We start from the raw sequence: 11,320 nt of genomic DNA, 5'->3' as shown, positions 1-11,320 counted from the left end.
GCGCATTGCGAGAAGACCCTGCAAGGGGGCGCGACGTCATGTTCCATGCGGGTCTGGGATGATGATGGACGTTAACGTTGAAGGAAAGTTTCCCTCTAACATTGCCTGTCTAGAAAGAAAGTGGTCTCTCTGACAGGCTTAATCTCTAAAAACCGTCTGTGTTCTTAACGAAGATTGAGAAAATCTCTGTGGAGACTCAAAAATCCCTTTCCTGAAGAGCAGCGTCTCTGAAGGGATTCCCGAAGGCATCAAAAAGGAGCAAAATCCTGTCAGAAATGGCAGGGCGGTCAAATGACAAGGAACGAAGTCTCTCTGTGAAACCCAGACTGTGTCTTGTGGCAAACGCAGCCCTGAAGTGAGGGGAGATCAGGGGGCTGGCAGAGACACAGGGAGGAAAGCGACCGGTTGAGAGGAAAATTAAGATTTGTATTGGTTTTTCTTTTTCAATTACTGCCTTTCAAATTAATTCCTCTGGGCAGCCAAGGAGGCTTGGAAACCCTAAATACAGCCTGTAATAATGAGAATAATCCTGAAGAATAGAAGAGGCATCCAAAGAAAAGTGCCAGAATGGAGAGAAAGCTCAAACTTGAGTACCTTTAAAAAAATTTACCTCAAAATAAGGTGCCACGATTTAGAAATGAAGATTGGGAGAATAAAGTCTCATATGTGACTAGAGAAAAAGTAGAATGAGAAAATGAAGGGAAATACCGATTCCTCTGCTTGCCCCACAGAAGTCTCCCCTATCCTATCCTGTTGCCTTCATTCCCTCTCTTTCTCAAGGCCTCTCTCCATTTTCTATCCTCTTGGGCCTCCTTTTTCCCCCCAGCCAAGGAAGGATAGGATCCTCTCTATCGCTACCTTCCAGCCTCCCCACCGCCAGCTTAGAAAAAAACCCCTCTTACAGTCCCTCTGTCTCCCTCTCTTCCCTCCAAAACCTCCTCCTCCTATTGCCTTCTTTCCCACCCGCTACGTACATATGTATGTATGTAAAAATTATTTTCAAATTAAACCTTTCAATTACACATATCAAGCAAAGAAAAATCCATTCTAATTCCAGTTAACTCATTAAATTTAATTCTTCCAGGTAACATTCCTGGAGTAAAATCTTTTTCTTCTCTGGAAGCTTTATCAAGGAGTTATAGGCCTGTATATATCTATGGAGACTCTCAATCACTAGCTCACAGTTGTGTCAACTGTGCCATTGATTTAGACAGCAAAAGAAACTCCTGGGACATTATTTTACCAAGAGAATAACTTCACTGAAAATTCCATAGGAGTACAGAAGTAGAAAAGTAGAAAAAATTTTACCTGAAAACAGCATAAACTTTCCTTTTGTCCCTTGGACCTCTCACTGTCAATTGTTCATCAATTATTTGTATTCGTTTTGTTTGGAAACAATCTGACTACTTTGGACCTTCTTGGGTGTCAGGTCTGTCTCAGGCTTTCAGTTGACTCACTTGCATTACTCATTTCCCTCCGTGAAATGTGCCTAGAATTCCAATGCCTTCCCTCCCCACTCCCATTACTGTTGTCTGGTTACGAGCAGGGATCCATTGCGAATCAACCAAAACATGCCGACCCTCCAAAAAGATTAATTCTACAAGGGAACAATTACATACATTCCTAGACCCAAATCTTTTTAAATTACATAACTTATCAGGGTTGATCTGGGAACTTAACAAGAAAACTATGGATCGGTCTATGTCCCAAATATCCGTCGCTGCAACTCACTCTGCATCTGTCTGGGGAAATCCCTTACTTAAGGCTAAGTCCTGTAACCTCACCTTGTAGCATTGAGAGTCAAGGATCTCCTTGACGTCAAAATGCTTTTCTGTTTCTAACCTTTGGGGGGGTGGGGGGGTTCAATAGCCAGTCTGAGCGGTTAGGTGCAGAAGGGTTTCAACAAACTTGTGAATAATGAGTGAATGTGGCTGAGATTTTTGGGCAACTTCAATTCTACCATCATTGGATTCACAATCTGGATGACAGGAAAAGGGCATACATTGTATCCTTAAGCCTCAACTTGCAGGGCTGTCCCAATTTTAGGAACTTTATGGGCAGGTACACCTCGTCCCCAATTGTAATCTATTTCTCAGGTGCCCTCTTTTGTGCTTGCTTATTCTAAAGCCTCGCGTAGCAGGAGCCGGGGGTGGTGGTTAAAGTATCCAGTCAGCCAATGAGGCTGTCAAAGAGGTCCCTTCGGGGAGTTCTGGCATAGGCATGAACTCTGCACAGTGGCCATTTGAAAGGGGGTAAATTGATGCTGCTGTTTACAGAGTTATTGTATGCCACCTCAGCAAAAGGTACAAGTTCAACCCAATTGATTTGCTGATGGTTCACGCGACATCAAAGGGAGTCCTCCAGGACTGCATTCGGACATTCAAAGATTCCATTTGTATGAGGGTGATGAGCTAAAACCCTAGGAAAGGCCTATCAAACTAGCGGCCCAGGAACCAGATGTGTCACGCACAGGCCAGACCCACCCCGGCTCCGCAAATGCAAAAACCATCACAATGTCACAATATGTCACATGATGCGATTGAGTTTTACACCTGTGCCCTAGGAGGAGCCTAACAACAAGGTTGTTGAGCACATGCATACAATGCTCAATTTATGCACCGGCCATTTAACGCAAATGGACCTGCCACTCACACAAAGACATCCCCTCTTCCCCCTCCCCACTGGGCCACCAAGCTGGAAATGGTGGGGACCGCTGTTGTATAATATAAATATACTGAAAAGAAAACAAACAAAAAGAACTTGCACATTGTATGTTTCCCTTTTGTACCTCAGATATTTTTTTCCAGAATAAAATATCCCCACAACCCTAAATGGGGAGACAGAAAACTGAAACTGTATAGAATCCAGTACTTTTGATGACTGTTTGGATTCAATTCAATCAATTCAATTCTGGCTTGGTAGCCTAGTGATGGGAGGATGAGGTGGAGGATGGTTCTCTATAAGCAGCAGGACCATTCATGCACGCACAGCTTCATTTGTGGAAGCAGCTGGCTCACACACACACCTCTCACACCAAATGGAGTTTTCCGTGTGAGCCTGCCACTTGTGCAAGCGCACACTCAATCATTACTTCCACAGCCCACTTCCAAATAGGCCACGGCCCAGGAGTTGGGCCCTCCTGGATTAAAACGAACGCATGACAAATTGGTGGCAGTAGTGGGATCGGTTCAGACTCAAGAGGCTTATTACATTAGTACTGTGTATGAAAACAACTCTTAGCTTCTAAAGGAACAGAATTTAGCTCTCACAAACTGCAAGACTTTGCAAGCAACAGCCAACAATCTGGATACAGAAATCAGACGTCTCACTTGAGCCTTCCTCAGATAAGCAAGGATGGAAAAGGTAGAACCACAAAACATACTTAATAACTGTCTCATACAAGCAGAAATTTTGGGCTCAATTGCAGTCACACACAGAGGACTATCTGGATTTCTATTGAAGCTCCTCCCACAGTTCCTTTATTCATATGGTTTCTCCTGTGTACGGATGCTTCTATGGCAAGTAAGAGTGTTACTCCTTGCAAAGCTCTTTCCTCACTCCATGCATTGATATGATTTTTTCCCCCATATGGATCCTTTTATGGGAAGTGAGATCGCAACTCTTTCTAAAGCTCTCTCTCCACATTGCACGCATTTATATGACTTCTATCTTGTGTGGCTCCTCTTGTGGGAATTAAGACCATTATTACGAGCAAATCTCTTTCCACACTCCATGCATTGATATGGTTTCTCTCCTGTGTGGATCCTTTTATGGGAAGTAAGATCACAATGCCACCTAAAGGCCTTTCCACATTCCACACACTTATATGGCTTCTCTCCTGTGTGGCTCCTCTTGTGGGAATTAAGATCATTATTACGAATAAAGGTCTTTCCACACTCCATGCATTTATAAGGTCGTTCTCCTGTGTGGATCCTCTTGTGGCGATTAAGATTACTGCTACAAGTAAAGGTCTTTCCACACTCCATGCATTTATAAGGTCGTTCTCCTGTGTGGATCCTTTGATGTCTTACAAGATAGTAATTATCACAGAACATCTTTCCACACTCCATGCATTTATAAGGTCGTTCTCCTGTGTGGATCCTTTGATGTCTTATAAGATAGTAATTATCACAGAAAGACTTTCCACACTCCATGCAGGTAAATCGTTTCTCTTCTGAATGTGTCTTTTTATGAGAAATGAAATGGTCAGATTTATTAAACCACTTTCCACACTCCATGGATTTATATGGTCTTTCTCCCATATCAATCACTGTATGGTTAGAAAGCCAACTGACCCAAGGAAGACTTTGGGATTGCTTTGTTTCATCACTCTTTAGTTGCATCTGATCTACAAATTTCCTTTCCCCCGCTTTCGAATGAATCACTTGGCGTTCCTCCTTGCAATTCTTTTTTTCTTGACCATTAAAACCTTGAAAAAGAAAAATGAAAACTGTAACAAGAATAGAGGAACAAACAAACTTTTCTCCTGAAATTTAGCCAAAGAATCATCAGTATATGTCAACGGTTTTGTTGGCAAAGATGACAAGTCCAAACTAAGATGATAGCAAAGACCTATTTCCAAGTGTATCCCTAATGATCCTAGGATTGGATCACAACCCTGAACTAATCTTTTGACCTGGGATGATTGCAGTGGTGGGATTCAGCCAGTTCGGACCAGTTCAGGTATACCTGTTAATTTTCTGCGCAGTTCGGCGAACCAACAGATTGCACCACTGGGTGGCCTTGCCCCACACCGGCCGGCCCCTCCCAGCCTCTGTTTATCTCACCTTGGCCACACCCAGGGCCCAGCTTCTGTCTGGCTACTCTCTTCTCACCCAGGGCCCAGCCTTAGATCTGCAGCAATGCCTTGGGTCCGCTCCCTGGGCGTCTGCCCAGGAGCTCGTGAGCACACAGGGCCTGGCGTCCCTGGGCACTGCTTACCGAATGCTGCCCTTCACCTAGGATGCCAGCCCAGTCCTCGTGCGCTTGGAGGCTCCTGTGTGCACACCCAGGGGGTGAGGCCAAGACGGCAGCATGGATCTAAGGCTGGCCGCGGGTGGCACTGGCACCTCCATGCCCCGCTTGCTGGCCTTTCCCTAGGACCGCCCCACCCCCCATGAGGGAAAACCGTGTCCTTACCCGTGCATGGAGGAAGGAAGAGGTAGGAAGAAGAGGGCATGGGACCCAGGGGGCTTCTATAGGCCAGCGCACCATGGGCAGTAGATCACATGGGCTGTGTGGGGGCGGGGAATCTGGAAGCCGCACGGCAGTCGCATGCGGCTTCTGGCATTGCGGGGAGGGGGAGGGGGTGGAAGCAGAACTGCCCTTTTGGCATCAGACGTGGAGGCAACGGAGGGGAGGGTGGACAAGACGGGAAGCTCTGCAGATTTTGATTTCTTTTTTCTTTTTCTTTATTTAATGGACAGGGGCTTCCCATTTTTATCCCCTTTCCCCTGTTGTTGCCTCTGTGCCTGACGGACCTCTGTGTGACTCTCAGCTCACCTCTCCAACCCGTGCGTGTGTGTGCGTGCGCGCGCTCGTGTGCTCGCTGCCCGGAGCTGTGACAATGGAGAGGAAAACATTGGGAGATGCAGCTGTGGGCTGAGAAAAACAAACATTGCAAAAAAAAAGAGCTTTGCACTTTTCAGCCCACCATCACAGATTTTGTGTGTGTGTGTGTGTGTGTGTGTGTGCGCGGGGGGAAACAGGGGGAGGCGTCTCCCTCATTGCAGCCTGCAAGCTCATTGCAGGCTGCAAGCTAACAAAAGCTCTTTTTTAAAAAAATGTTTTGTTTTTCTCAACCCCCTCAGCCCAGACTTTCCTGATCTTTTCCTCTCAATGTCCGGCAGCAAGGGGCTTGCACACACACCCACACACAAACACAAACACCCACACACAAACACACACGTGAGCTAAAAACCACAATGAAGCAACGATGGGGGAAGGAAGGAAGGTAGATTATAATGAAAGGGGGTCAGATTCTGAGGGAAATCCTGCTGCCCTTTCACCATCCCCTTGTCCCCTTCTCCTGACCTCTCCTTGTGGTTTCCCATCCTATTGCTGAGGATGCTTTGGTTACAAAGCCGGGTCATCTCACATGCAGAGACAGCGGGACCAACACACTTTACCCTTCTGATTACACCCTGAGCAAAGTGCCAAAGGAGAGCGAGCACAGCAGCAGCAGCCTTGAGGAGGAGGTAAGTACAGCCGGTTGCACCCTCGGGGAAGCGGGGCAGGGCGGTGGGGTCCCAGTGCCCTGGGAGCTTGAGGGCCACGCTGGACTCTTGTCCTCTGCTGCCCAGGGCACTGGGCAGCCTGCGCTGCTGTCCAGGGCTCCTTTGCATGACCTGAGAGGGACAGCGAGGCTCCTCTGGAGGACAAGCTCTCACCCTGGTCTCATCTTCCTGTGCTGGAGACAATGGATTCAGTCCTGCCTGGACCACTATAAGTGCCTCCCCCCAACACAATGTCGACCTGGCGACGCGCTGCCACCCGAACCACGCTCAGTTTGGCCACACCCTTCCAGTCACATGACCCACCCACTACGCTCACCCAGCCAGTCGTTAGCGCAGAGAAACAGTTGTTAAATTATTTGAATCCCACCACTGGGTAATTCCATGGGGCCTCAAAATCCCGAAGCGTATTGGACACCATATCATGCTGGGGCAGCAACATACTCACCAGCTCCCAACTTCAATAAAACTCTCACCTCCACTTGTCTGCAGAGCAGAATCAAAGGGAATTTCTAGATGGAAAAGCTCCCCACCCTCAACTTAGGCTGATGCCAAATTCTGTACACAGGTGGGCGTATGTCTAAGAAGGGAACAAACCCCTCAGAGGTCATCTGGTCTTAGTGATAGCAGCTCAGGGCCATCAGGAACCCAGTGACCAGGTTCAGGAGGGAATAGCAAATCCTAGTAGCCAGAACCTTCCTCAGTACATTCAGCCTCTTCCTCACAGTCTTCCTAATATCTTCGATGAAATGAGTATTTTGTATTTCATGGGCAGAACACTTTAAAAAAAACATTTCTTTTATGTAAAAAGCCAGGTTAAAATTGGTTTTCCAATTTTTCTTTCAATAAATTTCCTTCTTCCATACAGTCAGTGGTCAAAAGGTTAAGACATCAGGATAGAAAGTAATAGATTTACACACATTTCTAAAATTCTGTTTTCACTTTGTCATTATCAGGTACCCAGTGTAGATTAATGAGAAAAAATAAATTTCAACAAATATAGAATCAGGCTACAGCATAACTAAATTGAAAACAGTGAGTCCAAATACCTTCTGAATACTCTCTCTATCCTTCATTGTTTTGTAAATAATAAAGATAGTCGAAAAACCCGATATTCCTTCTTCCTGCTGTTTTCTGTACCACAACAACCCAGTGAAATGGGTTGAGCTGAGAGTGTTTTGGCCCAAATTCACCCAGCCAGCATTCATGCCTAAGGCAGGACTATTATTTACAGTCACCCAGTTTCTAGCCTGGTATCTTAAACCATTTGATCAAACTGACTTTATGGAATAAGGAAATGTATTCAAATAAAAATTGGAAATCTGCATAGCCTCCCTTATTATATACATTGTTTTCTTTAAAAGAATGGATTCTCCTCATAAAATACAAAATACTCATTTCAACAACTGTAGAATCATGCTGCAGCATAACAAAAATGAAAAAGTGAAGGGGATCTGAATACTTTCTGAATGCACTGCAAATGATTTTTTTCCCCAGAAATAACATTCAAGCCCCTACTCTATGTTCCTGATCATAGAAAGGTTTTCTTACCCAGAGAAAGGAGATTCATGGAATTCTCCACCATGACTTCTCTATAGAGCTCTTTTTGGTCAGCATCCAGTTGAGCCCACTCCTCCTCGGAGAAATACACGGTCACTTCCTCTAAACAAACATCCTGAACAAGAAAACAAGTTTCCCTATTAACAGATAATCCCAAAAATAATGGGTTAATTTTCTTCCACCAATTCTAGGACAGAGATCATGTGAACAAAATGGGCATCCTCTGTAGAATTCAGAATAGAATATCACCAGTTTTGGCTGATGGCACAACTAAATCATGTTTGATCAAGCTGGAAGTGTTTGGAATGCCTTACAATGTAACCAACTAAAATATTCTTGGTCAATTGGTAGCTGGGTCTTAAATCCACTACTTGTCAGTGACTCCCATTCTTCCTAGGATGGGCAGAGCAAAATACTGGCAAAACCCACCTGACATTTTTTCCAATGGCTTATTTTATCAAGAGGAACCAAAGTGCCTGAACTCCACACCTTCATGAAGGAATTGCAAGAGCTCGTAACAGAACTCTGTATGTCTATAGAGATTCTCAATCATCAGGTCATGGTTGTCCCAAATATGCATTTCAAAACGCAAAAAAATGAGTTTTGTTTTGTTTTTTGCAATGGTGTGTGAGAATAACCCTGGGAAAGAGAAGGAGGAGCCCTGATGCTGACAAAAGTCTGGTCAATGAAATCTGATGTAGTAGCAGGATGGGTGGAAAAAGCAACTCACAGAGGATCCCCTCAGAAGGGAGAATGTTCAGTGACCCGATATCAAATTAGTATTGCTTAGAAACAGCAATCTTATACATTGAACTCTAGAACAAAATGAAATCCATCCAAGATTCAGGGACCTTTTCCGATGTTTCTCCTCACCTGAAATAGCGATTCAGCTCCAGCACAAAGAGGTGATTCTAAAAAATCCAAGGTCGGTTTTCTAGTTTCTATCAGAAAGAGAAAAATAATGGAAGCAGGTGTGTTAAAGAGGGCCAATTCAATAAAGTGGAGCGAAAGGACCAGCTAAATGTTGAAATCTCACATTACACAGAAAGAGCTTTTCTTACCTTGCGTAGCGCCTTGACTTTGATCTCCCTGGAAGTTCTCCCAGAAAAGCAGCTCTTGAGAAGGTCTGAATAAATCTTGCCTCCCCTTGGGATAATCAGTCGCAGCTTCCATGCATTTCTGGACATGGTGTGATGCGAGAAACAAAGGAAGAGCATAGAGATAGAAATGAATTATTATATTGCACCTTCCAACTAGCAACCCTCAATATCCACTGCTGAAAGTAGAAACAGAATGGAAGAATTGCCCCAAATACATCCTCTGGAAGAATAGAACAAATTCCCTTAGGCGTTAATAATCCCAGAAAACTCTGCCTGGGAGAAATTGACAAATTCAGAGAGATTCTCTTTAGAGCTGCCATAATTACATTCTCCCACCTGCAACTCTTCTTGCATGTTTTCCTCCTCCTGAGTCAGCAAGAAGCCTTCAGCCAGGGACACCGCCTGGGAACTGGTCTCTGCTCCACACTCCCGCACCCATTTTGCCATCTCTGGGGGAAGCACAGCCAGCAATTGTTCCAGGAGCACCAGGTCCAGCATCTGAGCCTTGGTGTGTTTTTCTGGTTGCAGCCACTGACGACAAAGGTAGTGAAGCTGAGTGCAAACATCTCGGGGGCGGCTCCCCTCCTGGAACTGCACTTTTCTGAAGTGGCAGCATTGGACCTCTGAACTGTTGGCTTCCTCTTCTTGGCTCTTCTGCCCAGGATTCATTGCCCAATTCCTCCCACAGCTCCAAGACTGAGCAGCTGGAGGGCCTTTTCTAATTTCGGCATCTGCTTGGGGTTGTCCCTCCATCTTCTCTCTGGTCTCTAAAAAAGCTTCAAAAGAAAAGGGAAGGAAGAATTAAAAAAAATGGATGAACCTACTAATGTCTGGAACAGGGAAGGGGGCAACTTATTAGTTAGCTTGATTTCTCCCTATGGGGAAAATTGCAGAGAACCCTTCAGGATGTCGATGTCTATGAAAATATTAGAAAAATATATTTAAATATTTTTGATGTCTAATTTCTATTTTTTGTTAAAATGTAATTTTATATCTTCTGTATTATTGTAAATAGTGATAATTAAATCACTCTAGGCAGTCCTTCTTACTATTTCCCCCACAACAGCCCTGTGAGGTGAATTGGGTTGAGGGCTGGCATGGGCTCAACGCTTTTATGCCAAAGGCTGGTCTAGAAGTTAATCTCTTGGTTTCAAGCCTCGTGCTTTCATCACTGGACCAAATGGCTCTCTATGGCTAACTGTAATTTTATTTCATATGATTTAATAGACAGATTCATATCATTTCTATGGCTGCACCATCCAAATCGTAAATGTCCCAGGTCACAAACCAAATTGGTGACAGGGGGGAAAGGCGGGAAAGCAGGTCCTTGCACACCTTGCACCCAACACCTTGCCCACGGAGTTGAAGCCTTTTTACGCTCGTTTCTCTCGGCCTAAGGAGGAGGAGGCGAGGGGAACCCCTTCTGAAAACGGGACCAAGAAATATGCAGGAAACTGTGCAGGAGTCAAGACTGACTTGAAGGCAAAAATGTCTGTTTTGCAAAGACGACTTCTCCCCCTCTCCCTCCCACGAAGAGCTTTTCCCATCCAAACGAGTTTAAATGGCTCCCTCCTTTCTGTAACTCCCTTTTTTGCCCCTGGGGGACCCGCGCAGGATCCGAAACTTTGCTTTCTTTCTCCCCTGCCTCCACAGGGGCGGCGAGGGAACATGGGACCCCTGCCTCCCCCGTTCCCACGACTCCATGTCGGATGGAAGTTTTGCAGGTCTCCGTGCAAGCCTCCAGCGCGGGAGAAAAGCCCCATCACTGAACCCCGACTCACGTCTGGATCTGGGACCGTGCAAACTTCCCTGCTGCAGCCTCTTCCCTTGCTAGAAGTGGGTAGAACCGGGCACTGTAGAAAAAGCGGAGAAGCTGGAGGAACACATCTCTCCTGACTTCGGAAAGTGGACGGCGCATGCTCAGTTCACTTGTAAAAAGGGGGGACGGAAGTGGGAGGGAGCTGCCCTGCTCTTCAAGGGAGCCCCCTAGAGGATCCTGTGGGCAACGCCTCAGCACCCTGCAAGGGCTCAGAACTTCATGAGAATTTTTAAAGAGATTAACAGTTGGAAGGGAGCTTGTAGGTCATCTAGTCCAACCCTCCCCACCCAAACAGGAGACCCTACACCGTTATGGACAGATGGCAGTCCAGTCTCTTTCTGAAAGTCTCAAGTGATGAAACTCCCACAACTTCTGTAGGCAACTTCTATTCCATCAGTTGATTGGTTTCACTGTCAGAAAATTTCTCATTGCTAGGTTGAATCTCTCCTTGTTCAGTTTCCATTATTCCTTGTCTGTCCTTCAGGTGCTTTGGAAAATAGCTTGACTCCCTTCCTCTCTGTGTCAGCGCCTCAAATACTGAAAGCCTGCTATTGTGTCTCCCCTAGTCCTTTTCTGTGCACTCTTTCCAGTCTCAACATCTTTTTTAT

The 11,320-nt window shown here is 45.5% G+C and overlaps 1 protein-coding gene across 1 annotated transcript; it reads right to left on the bottom strand.

Annotated features, from left to right (window-relative positions):
* Nucleotides 1-1,051: 1,051 nt before the first annotated feature.
* LOC113453475 (putative zinc finger protein 75C) lies at nucleotides 1,052-10,833 on the bottom strand. Its single transcript, XM_087928252.1, has 6 exons — nucleotides 10,675-10,833; nucleotides 9,230-9,669; nucleotides 8,855-8,972; nucleotides 8,667-8,734; nucleotides 7,785-7,908; nucleotides 1,052-4,429 (listed from the first exon to the last, which is right to left on the bottom strand). The coding sequence occupies exons 2-6, from the start codon at nucleotides 9,644-9,646 to the stop codon at nucleotides 3,666-3,668; spliced, it is 1,491 nt and encodes a 496-aa protein (XP_087784378.1). The 5' UTR covers nucleotides 9,647-9,669; nucleotides 10,675-10,833; the 3' UTR covers nucleotides 1,052-3,665.
* Between the last annotated feature and the right edge of the window lie 487 nt (nucleotides 10,834-11,320).

This window comes from Pseudonaja textilis, chromosome 2 (assembly GCF_049901715.1).
Source record: "Pseudonaja textilis isolate UNSWEBS1 chromosome 2, rPseTex1.2, whole genome shotgun sequence".
Lineage (NCBI taxonomy): Eukaryota > Metazoa > Chordata > Lepidosauria > Squamata > Elapidae > Pseudonaja > Pseudonaja textilis.
Note: the sequence above shows the minus strand (reverse complement) of the source record. Positions and strands in the feature narration are given on the sequence as shown.